General features: G+C 40.5%; 2 protein-coding genes across 6 annotated transcripts in view; one reads left to right on the forward strand and one right to left on the reverse strand.

The window, feature by feature from the left end:
* The window catches only part of LOC114561375 (uncharacterized), a 170,977-nt gene extending 156,588 nt beyond the window's left edge, over window positions 1–14,389 (reverse strand). For 3 of the 5 annotated variants that reach the window (XR_003693345.1, XR_003693346.1, XM_028587381.1), the window contains exons 1-2: window positions 13,897–14,389; window positions 12,581–12,662 (exon numbers count right to left, since the gene is read on the reverse strand). Coding sequence is in view for 1 of the 5 variants with exons in the window: in XM_028587381.1 (XP_028443182.1) it covers window positions 12,581–12,662; window positions 13,897–13,995 (181 nt within the window). In the remaining 4 variants the exon portion in view is untranslated. Of the gene's footprint in view, window positions 1–12,580; window positions 12,663–13,421; window positions 13,527–13,755 lie in introns of all 5 variants that reach the window. The other 2 variants (XR_003693347.1, XR_003693348.1) reach the window with 1 other exon arrangement.
* On the forward strand, window positions 13,889–19,072 carry dnajc19 (DnaJ (Hsp40) homolog, subfamily C, member 19). The gene is made up of 6 exons (XM_028587382.1): window positions 13,889–14,097; window positions 14,512–14,563; window positions 17,234–17,307; window positions 17,461–17,540; window positions 17,744–17,814; window positions 18,900–19,072. Exons 1-6 carry the CDS (start codon window positions 14,095–14,097, stop codon window positions 18,968–18,970), a joined length of 351 nt encoding a protein of 116 aa, XP_028443183.1. The 5' UTR covers window positions 13,889–14,094; the 3' UTR covers window positions 18,971–19,072.
* The last annotated feature ends 1,113 nt before the right edge of the window (window positions 19,073–20,185 follow it).

Here is a 20,185-nt window from a genome sequence, read left to right on the forward strand (position 1 = left end):
CCTGCTCTCCCTCTATCCTCCCGCCATTTGATTTTGCTCAAATTTGATTACAAGGCTTGAAAAAGGAGGGGAAGAAAAGAGAAGAGGAAATAAGAAAGCCCCACAGATGGCGTGTTCATTCAGTGCTGTGAATGGCTTTATATGGGCTGCCTTTATACATGTGGCAATCCAAAGACGCTTCAGTCGCTCCGCTAAAAAAAGAACTTGACAAAATTATTGGTTTGGCGGCTTTCTTACACGACTGACACGGGGAACTCTGAGAAAGAAAAGCCTGCCTTCTCTTTCTTCCGCTCTCCTTGTCTCTGCAACTCACACTCGCTCTGAGTCGTACACCTTAATCAAAACAAACTAAATAAGGTGTTTGAGTGTGAGAGAAACCATGTGTTTGCCTGCATGTGTGTTGTCATATTAATAACCACCTGCCCTTGCTCTACACTAGGCCACATTCCAAGACGACAAAGTCACATAGTCAGCAGAATGGACAGCAAGACAATTCATAAAAAATGAAACGCATTCTGACCAAAAGATTTGATAATTCACACACATCCAGCTGAAATCAAACCAGCTCAGATTCTCTCACACACACACACACACACACACACACACACACACACACACACACACACACACACACACACACACACACACACACACACACACACACACACACACACACACACCTCAAATCAAACGGCTCAACTTGAAACATTAGCCAACACAAAGCGCAGCGCGTTCTGTTCTCTCACAGGCTATAATTCCGTTTCCACAATGGACCACTCACTCTGCACTTGTTTTCCTCAGGAGGATAATTATAGGTATGTAGTCACACACAAAGCTTTAGAGCTCTCTTGCTTTCTCGCTAACAGACACACACTTACTTGCAGCAGAAGGGTAGCCACTGCAGAGTGAACTATGACTTGTTATCCCATTACCTGATGATCAAACACTACAGAGTGTAGGATGAAGTGATGGTCTGAGACCTGGCACGGACACTCTGGGTCAGGGCTTAGACAGGGTCCTGTTGCAGGGTATAGACAGGAGTCAGTTAATTCCTGGTTCCGCTGACCAGCAATCAGAGTCCAGGTCGCAGGCTATGTCATTCCATCAGCGTGATGAAACGATAACCATCACTGAGGTCAGTCGACCAAATCAACGCCTTTCACAGGTAGAAATTCAACCACTGTCAAGCCTTAAATTGTACTGCAGCCTTCTTTGTTTGTTTTTTTCCTTCTTTTTGATATAAAGATCTGATTCACACACTGCAGCTACTGAACTATTCTGTGACTCAGGAATGAACAACGGGGACTGTAACAACAAGCCACTTGCAGTGCACAGATTAAAGGAACACAATCTTAACGTGGTTAACCTGTCTACCATTAGGAATAAGTTCAGTTTATCTGAGCTGACAATACCAAGACTAAAAGTCTGCAGCCATGCTAACTTACTTGTTTTTAAAGGTATGTTTACCATGTTTACTGTCTTAGCAACCCCAACCACTCCAGTGGAGCTGCTCAGTGTCCAGCAGATCAGACTGCGCTTGTTCTGGGCAGCTTCCAGGTATGAATGTGGAACTGTGTGAATGTGACAGGTCGTGGTTGCAAATGAGAAATTGTTCTCAATCTTACCTGGATAAATAAAGGTTAAAAAAAAATATATATATAACCTGACTTTTAGTCCTAGCATGGTTCAAGCTGCAAAAACACTGGATCCAACCGTTCCTGTTGTGCAACTTGATGGCGTCGCTCATTAGACCCTCCCCCAAAAGTAAATGAATGTGTCTATCAAGAGACACTCTTGAAGAGTAGTCCTCCCATAGAAGTAAAAAAATGTCTATATCTACGAATACTCCTCATGAAGAGTGAACTCTGTGTGTAAAATCAGTGCACGGCCCCTTTAACTATCAACCACCTCCTCTGACGAGACCAAAATGAACAATAAATGTATAATTTTATAAGTGGGGTATCTGTGGCTATAGCCTAAAATAGCATATGCATCGGTTTTAGGCTACTCCATTGTTGTCCAAAAACTTTAAAACACATCTAAAGGGGCCTTGTATTTGCTTGACAAATCCCTTCATTACACTACTCTTGCTGTGGAAAGTATTTACCTGGTAAATCTGGTGAAAGAAAATGTGTTCAGTAGGGATGTGAATCTTTCACTGGCCTCACCATTCAATTTGATTATGATTATCCTGTCAACGATTCGATACGATATCCCGATGCATCACGATGCGCCGCCTCCTCAAATATATTATATATTGCTACAGATGGTTTCCATTAACAAATTCAAGCATTCATACATATTAACTCCCATTTTTGTTACATTTGCTCTTAAAAAAGGGAACTTCCTGAATGTAGCGGGGTCTGAACATAGCAGACAACAGACAAAAGGCAAACACAAAAAAAGCAGCGACTGGAAAATCAACGTAGTAACATCAGTAGGCAAGAATCGATTGTCCATCACTGCATTGTTCTCAATCATTAATTTCAACACCCCTAGTGTTCAGCACAAACATTTGAGAAGTTTGACCAAAAATCACCAGAAACTGCTCATTTCACTACAAATTTAGCAAAAGAATATCCAGGCTTCATGCTACAGCCTATCTTTCTAAAGAATAAATCACATGTGAAATTGTTTCAGCATGTAAATACTTCACATAGCCACATGTGCCTATATCAAGGGACTTTTCAAGGTGAAAGAATTTGTAAGGGTGCAATTCAAGAGTTACAACCTTGTTCAGGTTTAAAATGCTGGATTAAACACATAAATATCTGTGCCACATAATATACAGCTTTAGTAAGCAAACCCCCCTTTTTATTTGAAAACCTTGTCTATGTACACATTCAACGTGGACATTTAACAGTTGTGAAAACTCCTAAAGTTATTGCAGTTACTGAAATTGAGATACACGAGAAAAACAGAAGGCACATGAACTCCTCTGGGAGTGAAACAGCTTGGAGAATTAAAATAATCCACTGGGGAATATTGTTTTAATACAACAATAACCCTGGGCTGCACACACCAACCTAAACCCTCACACACAGAGCAGAGATATGAAGCTGTAAAACGCTGACAGGACAGAACAGCAGCTCTCATAGCTTCCATATCTACCACTTTAAAGATATTAGTACTACCAGCCATCATCACCAGCTGACCCACATTACATTTCCCCTCCAACCTGCCTGAAGAAGGCTCACCACAGCACAGTACGGACACACTTTCCCTGAGATGCTTTTTTTTTTTTTTTTTTTTTTTTTAAATGTGGACACTTTGATTTCGTTATTACTGATAAGGGCAAAGATTCCCTTAGTGGTCAGAGAACATTCATAATCAGCAGTTAGGTCTCCATCCGCAAACCAGAAGTAATTATTGTCTCAAGATAAAAACGGAAAGCAGGGGCGATTTCTTTTTTTTAATAGGAGAAAATAAACTAGAGATAGAAATGACCTTAATATTATTTCTCTCTCTGGGTATTTCCAATAAGAATATTCCATCGGAGGGTTTGATAAAAGGATTATGCAGCAAGCTTTTTGCAGCTGGAGTCAAATCTGGATATGGAAGGAGAGCTGTTTGATTGAATAATTCTTGTTTCCTTTCTGCCAGGCTAGCAGTCCTTTTTGGAAAAGCAAAAAATCAGCATTATGCCAGATTTATAAATGTGCTCTGACCATCTGTAAAAGTCAGTCTGCCTCTACTGCATGTCTGACTACCAGCACAGTCCTGTCTGTCTGCATGTTTGACTGTCTGTCTGGGAAGATATAAAGAAAAAAAAAAACACACACTGTGGTGCCAAACAAAACAAATATTTCTTGTGTATTTCTGGTTTGCCAATTACAATTTGGCAAACCAGAATTACAACAAAAAGGTTTGTTACATAATGTCTAGTCTGGATAAACGGAAGTGCATTTCGAGGATAAAGTTGGACATGGATGTCTGCTCTGTGTGTTGCTGTTCTCAAAATCCCTTCGCTACGGGAAACACTAACAACCTTCGAGCTAGCAAGCTACACGCTGAAAATGTGGATCGTCCAATAAGGCATGCCTGCTTGGTTATTTCAGTGAATTATTGTAAAGACTTACAAAGAATACGTTTGCGGCATTTATTTTATCTAACCAACTGACCAATTGGTGGGGATTTCTGGCATACACTGGTAAGAGCAAATTAAAATTACGCGTCTCCGGCTAATGTAAATAGCTCATGTACTGTATTGTGGGAACAGTTAACTTCATTTAACATTGTATCTTGCGTTTAATTTTGGGGGATGCAATGAGGTGTTGAAAATGATACATGACTGCCAAAATACAGAAAAATTGGTAAAATATCTTGTAGTCTTATCTTTGTGTTTATGTGCATGGTTGCAAACGTATTAAAATCTAAGTATAATATTCTTCAAACATGTAGCATGATTTACTGTTTGTACAATATAATACTTGCATTAAACATACACATACTTGCTGTTTCAAAGTATTTTTGGTAAAAAGTAAAATATATACTGTACATTCCACCACCACTATTTAAACTAAACACGTTCAAAGTAATTGCAAGATGAAGGTCAAACAATCCTAAAAGAAAAAAAATACATTTTTGGTTAGCCGTTGTTAGGATAGGTTGGTCGGTCTGGCATGGAAAATTGAACAAAAATCTAATCCCATTAATGGATGAATTTTGATTCAAACTGTTAAAATGACAAAGCAATGTTCATCTGCTGTTATCAGGCATCATCAGCAGGCAGAGCGCGCTGCCGTTTAGGCGTTTGACCTCAGAGTTTAGTTATCATAACAGGGTGGTGACCTCACGACCTGCAGTCATTACTGCTGCCTCCTCCAATCAGCCCTCCACAGCTCCGATAAAGCCCTCTGGGGGAAAAACAGGCTGCTGGAATAGAGGTGACATTAGATTGTGTGTGTGTGTGTGTGTGTGTGTGTGTGTGTGTGTGTGTGTGTGTGTGTGTGTGTGTTTAGGATTAGTGCTGTGGTTTAGGGTTGAGATTAGAATTAAGATGAAGTACAGGTGAGGAATGGGGTTAAAATGTTTGGCAGTTTGGTGTTATAACTTGGGTTTAGGTTAAATGGTTAGTACAGTAGCTGACAGACAGAGTTTGCATGACATCAGACAGAATTGTCAACTCGGTGGAGTGGGCAGATTCAAAGGTCGGTTCTCAGGCAAAGACAGAGTGGTAGGAGGGTTTGAGATCGATAATTTGGGGTTAAAGCATTACTGTATATTACAATGGATTTACCGTCAAATCAAGACATTCTAACAGGCTCCAAATGTCACTAAAATCAATTTGAATGAATATCAAGCCAAAACATGAATCTGTTAGGGATTTAAATAAGCTACTTTTTGGGGAATTAATTTGCCTTTGTTGAAAATAGCTGGTAGAGAGTTGACAAAAACAACACATGAAACTGAATGCTTCAGAATGCCATTAAGTTTTTCATTTCTGAGTGACTTTAACTAATTAAAAACACTTAAATATCCCATTTTTGTTTTGTATACAGACAAGGAGAACAGCATCAAATCACTGTATTTGTTGTCCAAGCTTCTTCAGTGTGCATTTGCATTTCCTCAGAAATTTCCCATGGGTCACATTCACACATAACGTAGTCTCGCTTTGCCAGACCTTCCTCCACAGCGCTGTGGAGCGGAGGAGGGTCTGGCTAGTCCACACAGCATTCCAGGATGGGAGAAAAACGTGCCAATCACAATGGTCTTGTGCGGCGCGAAGCTCCGCACGGAGCCGCTGCAAAATAGCCTCGGGAAGGAACTTGTTTTGGTGGAACATGTACGTTCAACGTGTACATTCAAAGTCGTGTGAGAGAAAAATCAGATAGTCTACCTAGCTGTCTGGATTTACCCTGCACAGATCTGATGAGCAGTTAACCATAATCCTCATAAATCCCCAAGAGTGTAAAATTCCAACACAAAGAAAGCAGAAGGAAACTTTAAGATTGGACTAAATCCAATAAAATCAAAAGAGAGAATTAGGGCTTCATTAAATAACAAGACTTGCATAAGATAACAGTTGTGAAATTTAAGAACATTTACTGTCCTTAAGTACAACTTTGAAGTACGTTACTTGAGTAGTTCCATTTCATGCTACTTTTTACATCTAATCCACTACATTTCAGAAGGGAATTTTGTACGGTTTACTCCATTGAAGGTTTTTTACAGCTTTAATCTCTAGTTAATAATGGTATAACATTCATAGGGGCTATTAATCTGTATTGAGTTTTTACCTTTATTATATTTTGCTATTAACAATACTTGTGTACCTTTACTAGGATATTGTTAATGCAGTATTTAAGTAAGTTAAGGATCTGAATACTTCCAGTCTTTCAAGATCAATCTTCTACTTAAGTTGGCCCCATTTTTATTGCTGGTAAAATCCCATAACCCTAACCCCAGGATGACATTACCAGAAGATGTATTTGTCATGACAACTTGACATTAAATTTCTTTGGCGTGTCCTTATTAAGACAACTTGACATTAAACAGGATGATATTATGTCAAGTTGTCATGACAAAGACATCCTCTGGTAATGTCATCCTGGTTAATGTCAAGTTGTCATTACAAAAACATCCCCAACAAATTTAATGTCAACTTGTCATGACCAAGACAACTTCTGGTAATTTCACTTTGATTAATGTCAAGTCATAATCAAGACAACTCAAACAATGTCAACTTGTCATGATGAAAAAACGAATGACACATAATGAAAGAAGTCATAAATGTTTATGACTTGTTTATAACGTTTATGACACGTTCATGACATTGTGTCATGTCACAATTATGTTGATACCGTCAAGTAAAGTGTTACCGAGTATTTGATCTTGTTTGGAGGGCTTGTTGCATCCAGAGTGTGCAGGTTACCACCCTTCCTGTGTCATTTTGTTTTACTTAATGTTAGCTAAAAAAACAGCATCCACATATGATCTTGTATAGGGCTGGCTATACAAAACCATACATGGATGCGTAATTGAAAATTACGATAGCAGTACCCTTAAAATGTTTTTCTACTTCATTCGATACCCATCATGTGAATGGAAGCTTCTTAGCGGGCTAAACTGCTAACTCAGTCAAGTATGCCGCGCTCGACTTCACCACAACACAGACTGTATGGGTTGTAGCTGCTGCGGAAGTGGGCCAATCACACATTGCATTAAAACGAAGAACATGGCGATTGGCTGCAAGCAAAGCCATATAAATGATCGCACAAACAGGATCAAATGCAGGTATCATTTCACTGGAGAACTTTCAATACTACTTGGTACTGGGTTATTTAGTGATACCCAGCCCTAGTCTTGTGGGTCACACAGAAATGCCTGTAATATGTCGTCCTGTAACTACTACTGTACAGTAAGAGCTCAAATGTAAACTTTATTTAGTGACTGATGCCAATCAGATTTGACAAATTTAGACATGATTTGTGACATTATAAAATTATCAAAATGAAAAATAAAAGGAAGCATGAACATTTTAAGAAAAATGCAGCATTGCATCATGTAATCCGGCTAACAAAACCAATGCTTTCCTTTTGTTTTATTTTGTTAAATGTTTAATGATTTTAATGAGTAGCAGGGAAGGTCCAATACAAAAACTTTGTTGAATAACTTGCACATTATGGGGAAGGAGATTTGAATAAGTGGACTAACACTGGTGTCAGCAATTTTGAGGCTGCTGAATGCTCAGGCAAAATAAAGTCAGGAGCCCTTGAGTGGTTCCAGATATTTCAAAAACCAGGGAATCAAAAACCAAAACAGTTGGCCTACTTGATGAAACCTCGTCTTTAATAAATCAAGAGAAACTGTTTAATACTTTACTTTAAGTAATTTGTTTGAATAACAAGACCTGCTAAACGCATCGAACCAGAATGATGAGCTTCTTAGGGATCTAGATTTTGAGAAAATATGTTGTTGGATCATAAAAAAACATGTAAAAAAAAAGCTCCAGAATGAAAACAATTCTTTAGTAAACAGGTTAAAGGTGGTAAATAAAGTGTGAGCATGCGTCAAAAAGCCAGGTAAATATATACAAACGTATTGTGTCAAAAAGCCAACAGGAGCACCACGCCTATTGGCAGAAATGAATCGTTCTCATGAAGTCATTCCCGCCAACGATTGGTCAGAGAAATAATCCATTGACAAGAGGTCACAGCACCATCCATCAATACCTGACAAGAGCAAAGTAGCACCCAGGTCAAACTAAACCAGCAGGACACAGTTAAAGGCTTTCATTACCTCCTTTACTCCTTTTATTTAAATTAATCAAATTCAAAATCTCATCAAAGAGAAAGTGTTTCATGACAAAGGATGAGAGCTTCACCCAACTGCACAAAACGACCATGTCAAAAACTTCTGATCAACTGACAAAACTTTTGTCATCAAATAAATGTTTTCCACAAGGAAACGAAGACAGCAGTGCAAAGCTCAGTGGCATATCAAAGCATGCAGGTCACCTCGGTCCACGTACAGTTCAGCCTCCTCAGTGCACAATGCAAATGCTAAGTCCTACTGCAACTCACAAAACACAATCAAATGCAGCCCTGCATGGATCAAAACTTCCTATCATTCATCTTCATCTCCTCCAGGCTGCCTCAGTCTACCTCCTGGGTGGGGAAGAAAAAAAAAAAAACCTCTCCGTCCCTAAAGTATGTTATTGTCATTCCTTAATCACTCCTTAAAATCATAAACAATCTCACAACTTTTTTTTCTTTTTCTTATTCAGCCCTCTGAACAGCTCTGTTTATGCAGTTCCCAGAAGGCATTGCCTTTTAGACTCTCCCTCTACGGCGGCAAAGATGTCAGGAAAACAAATAACGGCGGGAAACAAAACAAAACAAAGTCTCCTGAAATACCTTGTGGATGCCCAGAGGAAGGCGCTGGACAGACAGATGAGCAGATAGGTTTCCTCTGTCCTCCTCTCTCAGGCTGCCTCTTCTCTCGGCGTGCTGTGGAGAGTGACTGCTCACAGCCCGCCTGGCATATCTAATTAGAGCCAGGCTGTTGCCACTATCGGGCAGAGGATCTACCTCTCCAATCTCTCCTGACTCAATCTTCCCCATCTCTGATTTTCTTTTATATTTATGCTGGAATATTTAATTGTAGACAAAAGGTTACTCTGGGCTCTATTCATCGCACACAGGCAGAATAATCTCCTTTAAAAGGCTTGACATTTCAGGCTTTTCAAAAGGGGCTGAAAAAATTATATCCCCGCTTTTGTTAATCAATGAAGTAGAACTCCCCTGAACAAAAGAATTAAATTGCTTGGTTGGGTTAATAAAACACACAGAAATAGCTGCTTCCTGTGGGCTTTTGTGCTTGCCACTGGCTCCCCCCATATGCAACCAGCACTGTAATTCCATATGATTTGGGGGGGCAAAACTCTCATTTCTCCACACAGTTGGCTTTTTAAATCCTATTGAATGAGTAGTCTGTGAGGCTGGCTGATTGGGACCTCTTGCCTGAGCCTGGCTGCCTGGCTAGCAGAACAGGCTCTCTCCATTCAAAAATGACTTTCACTAAGGAGAGACAGCGGGTCCACTACAATTTACAATTTCTATACTGCCCCTGCTTTAGAAAAAACATTGTAATTATGCAAATGATAGGGGCAATAATTAGGCCCTTCACTGTCCCATTGTGTTAGCTGCTTTCCTGTGTTTCGGTCCAATGGTAGGAGAGACGCAGCAGGGCACGTTAGGGTTTAAATTGCTCCTCGCAGACAGCCTGCAGATGTTCACAGCATCTTCTGTCCTATAACTAGCCATCACCCCGAACCAGGAAGCCTCCATATACAACACAGTAGCAGCAGACTCTGGTTTAGCTATGGGAGAGCTGGATGTCACTCCATCCTACAGCTGTTGTTTCATCCAGATGCCTGCTGGTATGATGAGATACACTCCATTGTAATCTTCTCACTGTTTTACTTGTGAACACTACCGGTGTTGGTGTTGTATCAAGAAGCAAAAGTTTGATAATTCACTTTTTAAGTCATTCATCAAGCAAAAACAAACATTTACAGGTTCAAAGTTCTCAGCCTCCCTGGTAAAGTCTACTCCAAGGTGCTGGAAAGGAGGGTTCGGCCGATAGTCGAACCTTGGGTTGAGGAGGAACAATGCGGATTCCGTCCTGGTCGTGGAACAACGGACCAGCTCTTCACTCTTGCAAGGATCCTGGAGGGAGCCTGGGAGTATGCCCAACCGGTCTACATGTGTTTTGTGGATTTGGAGAAGGCGTATGACCGGGTCCCCCGGGAGATACTGTGGGAGGTGCTGCAGGGGTATGGGGTGAGGGGGTCTCTACTCAGGGCCATCCAATCTCTGTATGACCAAAGTGAGAGCTGTGTCCGGGTCCTCGGTAGTAAGTCGGACTCGTTTCAGGTGAGGGTTGGCCTCCGCCAGGGCTGCGCTTTGTCACCAATCCTGTTTGTAATATTTATGGACAGGATATTGAGGCGTAGTCGGGGTGGAGAGGGGTTGCAGTTTGGTGGGCTGGGGATCTCATCGCTGCTCTTTGCAGATGATGTGGTCCTGATGGCATCATCGGCCTGCGACCTTCAGCACTCACTGGATCGGTTCGCAACCGAGTGTGAAGCGGTTGGGATGAGGATCAGCACCTCTAAATCTGAGGACATGGTTCTCAGCAGGAAACCGATGGAATGCCTTCTCCAGGTAGGGAATGAGTCCTTACCCCAAGTGAAGGAGTTCAAGTACCTTGGGGTTTTGTTCGCGAGTGAGGGGACAATGGAGCGGGAGATTGGTCGGAGAATCGCGCAGCGGGTGCGGTATTGCATTCAATCTATCGCACCGTTGGACGAAAAGAGAGCTTAGCCAGAAGGCAAAGCTCTCGATCTACCGGGTCAGTTTTCGTTCCTACCCTCACCTATGGTCATGAAGGCTGGGTCATGACCGAAAGAACGAGATCCAGGGTACAAGCGGCTGAAATGGGTTTCCTCAGGAGGGTGGCTGGCGTCTCCCTTAGAGATAGGGTGAGAAGCTCAGTCATCCGTGAGGAGCTCGGAGTAGAGCCGCTGCTCCTTTGCGTCGAAAGGAGCCAGTTGAGGTGGTTCGGGCATCTGGTAAGGATGCCCCCTGGGCGCCTCCCTAGGGAGGTGTTCCAGGCACGTCCAGCTGGGAGGAGGCCTCGGGGAAGACCCAGGACTAGGTGGAGGGATTATATCTCCAACCTGGCCTGGGAACGCCTCGGGATCCCCCAGTCGGAGCTGGTTAATGTTGCTCGGGAAAGGGAAGTTTGGGGTCCCCTGCTGGAGCTGCTCCCCCCGCGACCCGACACCGGATAAGCGGACGAAGATGGATGGATGGAAGTTCTCAAATGGCATGGTTTGCGGTTTTTGTCTTTTTAACATCACTGTAAACTAAATATTTATGCGTTTTGACTTTTGGTAAGACAAAAACAACCAATATGAAGATGTCACCTTGAGCTCCGGCAAATAGTAATGGATATATTTAACTATTTACTGACTGTTGTTGGCGAAATGTTTATAAGATTTATTGGAAAAATCAACAGATTAATCAAATGAAAATAGTTATTCATCCCAGCCTTGTATACTGTAACTGTATGCATGTGGAAAACAATAGAAGACGGTAATGACGTTATGTTTACCAGCAACATCAACAATGTTAATTTGCACTGAACTGCTGGTATTTCACCGGGCATTAAACAGTATATATAAGATCTTGTAATATGACTTCTCTCTTGTCTCAGTGGAACAAAATGTCCAGCTCGATCGCTCAAGAATTACCATTTTGTTATTACTTTATGTAAGTTAGACATTTAAAAACTTGTTTTAACCAGATTGGCTGAGTTTTAACATAGACACCTTTGCACGTGCAACTAAATTAACACTTGTAAACAGAGAGGTGAAAAATGGAAACATGAATGAACTCTCATTACTGTGGTAAAACATTTGGCCAAACAGACTTCTATTGTCAGTCACAGGGTCTTGTACAAAGAGCCAACTCACTTAGTGAATGGCATTCATTATATTGCATTCAATAGAAATCTGGGTTTATAGAAAGAAAGACTAAGGCTGATAAATACTTTATAGTTAATAATATGTTAAAACTCTACTCACTATAAATGCATCTAATCATCTTCAACATTTATATTTCTCATTTTAAAAAGCAGTGTTTTCTGTGCAGTTTCCCTTCTGATCAGTTAGATCATGCATCATGTAACCATTAAAAGAGGATATTAAAGCCATTATCTGGGCAGTACTTTGAGTGGCTGATTTGACTAAAATTCAACAAATGTGCTGTTAAAATCATTGTGCCCACTTTCTCCAAAATTCAGTGGATGTGGTTGACTGGTTTAATTTTGTAATAAAGTAGGTGAAAGTTACATTACACACCAACTTTGGGCCAGTGAGAGTTTGACATTCAAAACCTTTCCTCAGTTAAAACTCTTTTTAGACATATTAACATACCAGTTTCACACAAAACTATATTTTCAGTTACCATAAAGGTGATAAAGTCAAGACCCATTGATTTTTTTTTTTTTTTTTTTTTATTTTATTTAAGAGCCAAACGGGTAAAATGTCCTAAATCAGCCAACCACTCACCTACACAACCATTTGAAGCAAGAAATCTACTGTAGAGGCCTGGAAGTGAGTCAGTGCATTCCATGCAGCTCCTCTCTTCTCCCTGTGGGTTATCAAAAAAAAACAATAATTTACTTTAAAATTGTGTTGACTTAAAGCAAAACTTAAAAACCCTTTCAACTAGCACCATTGCTCAGCTCAATTCAGTACACTCCGGGGTATTACTGCTACAGCTGTAGTTTAGGTCTGTTAGGACCAGTAGCTTACACTAGCTAATGTTAGCAATCATCCATACAGTATTATTTGTAACTTACATGGCTAAGTCCTTTTAACGTGCTATACAAAATTATAGTATTTATATATATATCCTGAAATAAGTCACTTGTAACCACAGTGTTTTACACTAGTTACATTGCTAATTTACTTGCTACTATGGTTTCCTATTTATTCCAGTTCTCTTAGCTACATGCAGTGCAGTTTAAATGCTCACATTAGCTAGCTAGCTAACAAAATATAGAGCTGCAATTCCAGCTCAATATGGAATGGTTGTGGCCATTTTTATGGTGGTAGCATTAGCAGTGAAGTAAGCTAATACTATCCAGCCACCATAAACATTAGCATTTAAAATGGTCACAGCTAAAGCACACAAAAGCATGTTTATTTCCAAACATGTTATTAGCTTAGCTATACATTACATACAATCAACAACCACAATATATAGACTAGAGACAATAACAACAATGATTAAATAAAAACATACAAGTTGTTACACGTATTACAGAGTATCAATCAATTACATCATAGTCCTATGTTTTGGGGTCTCTACCAACTAGTCAAGCTAATGTGGACAAAAAGAACGCACCAGTCCAAAAATGGCTGCCAGACCCAATTAAAAACATTGGGTAGCTAGCTCACCTAATGCAGCTTCTTGAGCTTTAAACGCTCCAAGACATCCCCAGACCAGCGCCTGTGTGTAGGAGGGGTAGCTGATAAGCATTTTATAGGAAATGTGTTTGTATGCTGGTTTGAATGAGCGAACATTAAAAAGTTTGCTAACAGTAGCATTTAGCATGGCCACATAAAAAGCTTCTCTTTATACATCCATGATAGAAACCAACAACTTGGCTTAGCCAACTTCAGTTATCTTTCAAGGTAACATCATTGAAATAAAGGAATTAAAATTAAGTTTTAATCACCGCCAAAAAGTTGAGCTTCCAACTTCTATTCTATTAGCTTTACATTAGCATTGATATGGAGGACTAGCAATCAAACTCCTGAAGGCAAGTTAGGGGGTTTTAACGGGTTTAAATAGTGTTGTATGAGGGGATTAGACTGACCCTGACCAGGGGAGGAGCGAAGAGGGACCAGCAGATGTCGGTCAACCGTCCCAACCTTCTCGGACCATAGCAACGCTTTACGACAGTTCTCCGCTCCATTTACGGCACAAACACATGCACGCCTGCTTGAGCGACGAAAACATGAGAGGTCAAAAGTTATGATCCTGATCTTCAGCAGAAACGGAACGTAACACAGACATGGTAGGTGGGCCTTGGTATTTACTCACTGTAACGACAGTCACAACGATTACAAGACAGCGGGAGTCTGCCGAAGAGTTATTTAACGTTAATTCTAAACGGCTAAGCTAATGCTAGGTGTACTCGACTCGAATCTACATGACCCAACACGACTGTCACGACGTGACCAAACCTACAGAACGTTTACTTTACCGCGTTGATTAGCCAGCTAACCGACGTCAGTATGGTAAGAGGTCACCAATCGTGGTTTGAAATAAACGTAGCTAACGTTACTTGCTTAGGCGTCTCAATATGCGACAGCTTGGTCATCTGCCATCTGTTTACATTGCAGGTTGTTAACTTAGTTGGTGCTGGTGATTATCTGTGTGTCCTCATAATGTTTTTTTCTGATTTCCCTCTCTCTCTGTCAATCTCCAGGCCAGTTCCATGGTGGCAGTGGGACTGGCTCTGGCAGCAGCTGGATTTGCAGGTGAGTAAGATAAAATAAGATGGACTTTCGCTTTGACATCACAGTGTCTGCAGACCAAAATCACAGCTAAAAAAAAAAAAAACGCAGTAAAAATGCACATGTGCATCTACTTCAGAAAAGTACACACACACAAGATATAAACAGTGATCAACGACAAGAAGGGCATCTAGCTACGGCATAGGGGGAGATAGAGTTTAGGGCTTTAATGGACAGTGGGATAAAGTAATGTCGAAATGGTGGAGCCTGCTTAGGGGAACCCTAAGTATGGCAAGTTACTCCCATGAAAGCTAATGTTTCTTTCATGCTGATATATACGGTATGTTACTCACCTTGACAGAGAATGTGGAAAAGTTATTAAAGTGAGCATTAGTTCTTCAGTGGTGTGACCAATCACCTCGAGGCGACTACTAGTTTAAAGCTGACAGACATGGTCTGAAGTGAAGTCCCGAAGTCTAACTAAAGATTTAACGGTAGTGCTTCACCTTGAAGAAAATCTCTAAAACTAGCAATACAGTCAAACCTAATTATTGTAAACTAAAAAACTAACAATAAAAACATGAAATGCAGAAAGTAAAAGAAGGCCTGAAATGTGTATATCCGCTAACTCACCTTTCAGAGCACTGCAGCAGTTTTTGATATTATTAAAGCAATAATTCAGTATTGCAATTTTTATTAATATCTATGCAATACTATTGTTATAATACACATTTCTTTTGAAACCAGTTATTTAAAGCAAATTGTAATTCAAATCTATCATAATGAGTAAAGTTTTTTTTATGTTTTAAAAGTTGCCCTGATGTAATGCACAACAGTTGGAACATCAGTTGGAATACTTAATGTCATTTTGCATACATTTGTCATATCATACATATGGGTCTTGGAATGATATTCTTATTAATGGTTTTTACTTTAAACATACAGTGGGGGAAATAAGTATTTGACCCCTTGCTGATTTTGCAGGTTTGCCCACTTACAAAGAATGCAAAAATCTACAATTTTAATCATATGTACATTCTAACAGTGAAAGACAGAATCCCAAAGAAAATTCCAGAAAATCACATCATATGAATTTATTAAAATTGATAACCATCTGATGAGGAAAAACAAGTATTTGACCCCCTGGACAAACAGCATGTTAATATTTTGTACAAAAGCCATTATTGGCCAGCACAGATGTCAAACGGTTTTTATAGTTGGTGACAAGGTTTGTGCACATTTCGGCAGGGATGTTGGCCCACTCCTCCCTGCAGACAGCCTCCAAATCATTCAGGTTCCGAGGTTGTCACCTGGCAACTCGAATTTTAAGCTCCCTCCAAAGATTTTCAATCGGATTCAGGTCTGGAGACTGGCTAGGCCACTCCAGAACCTTGATGTGCTTCTTCTTCAGCCACTCTTTTGTTGCTTTGGCGGTATGCTTAGGGTCGTTATCGTGCTGAAACACCCATCCTCGACCCATCTTCAGCTCTCTCACTGAGGGAAGGAGATGTCGGTCCAGAATTCCACGATACATGGCCCCGTCCATCCTCCCCTCAATACGATGGAGTTGTCCGTCCCCTTGGCTGAAAAGCACCCCAAAGCATGATGTTGCCACCACCATGCTTGACGGTGGGGATGGTGTTCTTTGGGTTGTACTCTGTGTTCTTTGCCCTCCAAACACGACGAGTTGAGTTGAGGCCAAAAAGTTCTATTTTGGTCTCATCTGACCACATCACCTTCTTCCAGGCCTCTTCTGAGTCGTCCAGGTGGTGAATGGCGAACTTCATGCGGGCCTGTACATGTTTCTTCTTGAGCAGGGGGACCTTGCGTGCGCTGCAGGATTTCAATCCATGACGGCGTAGTGTGTTACCAACCGTATCTTTTGTAACTGTGGTCCCAGCTGCCTTCAGTTGATTCATCAGTTCCCCCCTTGTGGTTTTGGGATGATTCCTCACCGTTCGCATGATCAGGGACACCCCACGAGGCAAGATCTTGTGTGGAGGCCCAGACCGAGGGAGGTTGGCGGTGGTGTGGTGCTTCTTCCATTTCCTGATAACTGCACTGACAGTTGATCTTTTCTCTCCAAGTTGCTTTCCGATTCTCTTGTAGCCCATCCCAGCCTTGTGCAGATCAACAATCTAGTCCCTGATGTCCCAGAGAAAGCTCTTTGGTCTTGCCCATGGTGGGGATGTTGGATGCTGGTTGTTTGGGTGTTGACAGGTGTCTTTTATACAGGTAACGAGGTGAGGCAGGTGTATTTGATGTAGATAATTGGTTCGGATTGGGGCTGTGTCTTAAAGAAAGACTAACTGGCTTGTAGGAGCCAGAATACTTGCTGTTTGTCCAGGGGGTCAAATACTTGTTTTTCCTCATCAGATGGTTATCAATTTTAATAAATTCATATGATGTGATTTTCTGGAATTTTCTTTGGGATTCTGTCTTTCACTGTTAGAATGTACATATGATTAAAATTGTAGATTTTTGCATTCTTTGTAAGTGGGCAAACCTGCAAAATCAGCAAGGGGTCAAATACTTATTTCCCCCACTGTATCTCCCAGTCTAAAACTGCAAAAGAAATACAGTCAGCATTAGTGCTTGAATAAAAATGAATTGATAGAGACAGATATCCATATCAGGTGATATAAATATTTGATATAAATATATGGCATGCTTCCCAACTTATTTGTCTCTCAGGTCGCTATGCCATGCAGGCCATGAGGCAGATGGAGCCTCAGATGAAAGTGGCCCTTCAGAGTTTCCCCAAGACGGTAAACATGCACACAATAAGTTAATCTCCCAGTGAAGGTATACATACTAGATACCTCTGATCTCTCACTTTACGTTTAATAAGTGTTTTTCCAAGCAAGGATCAGTTGGCAGACTCATCGTGTTGAGCTGTGAACTGTACCTTTTTGTTGCAGGCTTTTGGAGGAGGGTACTATCGAGGAGGATTTGATCCTAAGATGACAAAGAGAGAAGCTTGTCTGGTTTTGGGTGTCAGGTACGTGGACACTCTTTCCAACCACCAAGCACTGGGCCTCAGTTAAGTCCACCAGTTACACGTTACTGTACATCACATAGGTAAAGGGATGCTGCATGTTAAACCGGTCTTGCTGTTGTCTGTCACTGTACTCTCCATTACAGCAGCGATTATTCACACTGATAACGAAAATAATTGACTGTTGTATCACTGTTCTCTTGCAGTCCCACAGCTAACCCAAATAAGATCAGAGAGGCACATAGAAGACTGATGATCCTGAACCATCCAGATAGAGGTAAGTTCCCCATCTGTTCCTATAGATTCCTATAGACACCGTAGTGTTACATTAAAGTGCTCAGCAGACTTATAGAGTAAACATTGTGTTTACAGTACCCTGCATTTATCTGCTTTGTTTCAAGTTTCAACTTGTTACCCAATTTACAGTTTGCCAGGAGCTAAATGTAAACTTCAGCTTGTACCAGAAAAATCAATATAATGGCAAAACTCTTGGACATGTTTTAGTCAGTTCTAAATAGGTTAGTTTATGTATTTTCCAAAATAATAATGATAATAATAATAATAATCATCAGAGATGCACCGATAGACCGGCCGGTGACCGGAATTGGCCGGTTTTCACGTGCTCGGCCATTACCGGCAGGTCAGTCTGACATATGCCGATTTCATGCCGGTCAACGCTACAATTAACTGACAACAGAAATTATACGAGTTACAGTTCTCAAGGACTGACGCACACACGGACGCGACAGCACACTCTCTTTTTCCTTTCTCTCAACTTCTCCGCCGTGTGTCGCGCGTACCCGCTCGCGGTGTGAAGCGCGTGTCGGCGCTATTCTCGCACATGTAGGGAACCTCGTGGATTAACCTGCAACATGTCAGCTGTTTGGAAATTCTTCAGTGTGTGTGTGCAGAAGATAACTCGTTTGCAATGTGCAACACCTGCAAGGAAAAAGTAGGGCGTGGAGGGACGACACCAAAAACCAAAATCACAATTCTTTAGTTGGATATTGGATGTGAAAAGAAGGAAATGGTTCTAACATTGCACTTTAGATGTGTGGGAATTTCCCACACCATGAGTCATTTATATAGTTCTATTTTATAGTGATCCATTATCTGTTCAAAGAATGTTCTATGTTCTGTGCAAAATGTTCTATTGTGTGTGTGTGTGTGTGTGTGTGTGTGTGTGTGTGTGTGTGTGTGTGTGTGTGTGTGTGTGTGTGTGTGTGTGTGTGTGTGTGTGTGTGTGTGTGTGTGTGTGTGTGTGTGTGTGTGTGTGTGTGTGTGTGTGTGTGTGTGTGTGTGTGTGTGTGTGTGTGTGTGTGTGTGTGTGTGTGTGTGTGTGTGTGTGTGTGTGTGTCGCAGGTGGATCTCCCTATATAGCAGCGAAGATAAATGAAGCGAAGGATTTAATGGACGCCCAGACAAAGAAATAGAACATGCCGGCTTGTCCATGCTGTTGCACTGACGGACTTAAGCGATTACCAGACTTTTGTAACTGATTCTCAAATAAAATCACACTGTATATAAATTGGTAATGAAGTTCTCCCTCATTATTATGTTTTATTGTTGATGTTGTGTGCTTTTCAGGAAATTTTTCTCTCAAGTGTTTTTTCACAAGACAGGAACTTTAAAAATATGATTCACATTTTTAAAAGAGTCTTAAAACAATATACTTATTCTCTTATGTACAATGAAAGAGTTTTGTTCGCTTTTAATTGTTTACTAAAAGCTTAGGGTGAGTTACACAGACCACATACAGTGGCACTCATAAGTTTATGAACCCATGCTAAAGTTGTCTAAAAAGAGGAATAAAAAAAATCATCTTTTGGAAATTGATCTTAATGTCTTAATTAAAAAAAAACTAACTAATGTATCGTGAATAAATACATTTTCTTCCTTAAAATACATGGGGCATAAGTATACACACCCCTGTTAAATTCCCATAGAGGCAGGCAGATCTTTAATTTTAAAGGCCAATACATTTCATGCAAAATTGCATTGAGAGATGATTTTATGGAAAGTACCCCATGCCAATCTCTAGATATGGTGAAGGGTATGTGATGTGGGGGAGCTATTTTAATTCCAAAGGCCAAGGGAACTTTATTAGGATGCATAGTATCTTGGATCCATGAAATAACTGGCCTTTAAAAATAAAAATGTGCCTGCCTCATAGGGAATTTAACATAGGGGTGTACTTACTTATGCCCTGTGTATTTTAAGGAAGAACATTTATTTATTTATTTACGATACAGTATTCATTCACAAAGAAAATTGGTGTCATTAAAGGTTGGATTTTTCCTCATTTTTTTAATGAAGGCATTAAGATCAATTTCCAAAATATTTTTGTATTCCTATTTTTAGTCAACTTTATCATTGGGTTCATAAACGTATGAGTGCCACTGTATACTAGAGAGCTCTTTAGCAGTGAAGCTTTGGATTCACCATTTGCTGTAGCAGTGACTTAATATAGCTCTGATACTGAAATGTGTTAACAGAAACTTAAAATGCTCCTGTATATTTGTGTAAAATATTCTAACAATCAGATGTAGAGAACAGTCACTCTTTCAGCTACAAAAAAGTACTGCAGATGACAACAGAGCACTATTTTTAACTTTTGTCATCACTTTTCTTAAGAGAGCCAGACACAG

This window comes from Perca flavescens, chromosome 9 (assembly GCF_004354835.1).
Source record: "Perca flavescens isolate YP-PL-M2 chromosome 9, PFLA_1.0, whole genome shotgun sequence".
In the NCBI taxonomy this organism is placed as follows: domain Eukaryota; kingdom Metazoa; phylum Chordata; class Actinopteri; order Perciformes; family Percidae; genus Perca; species Perca flavescens.

Excerpts from the sequence above, each read along its gene's own strand:
- dnajc19 (XM_028587382.1), top strand. Across the intron at positions 17,308-17,460 it reads TTCAGAGTTTCCCCAAGACG|GCTTTTGGAGGAGGGTACTA; the intron begins GTAAACATGCAC and ends TTTTTGTTGCAG. Across the intron at positions 17,541-17,743 it reads TGTCTGGTTTTGGGTGTCAG|TCCCACAGCTAACCCAAATA; the intron begins GTACGTGGACAC and ends GTTCTCTTGCAG.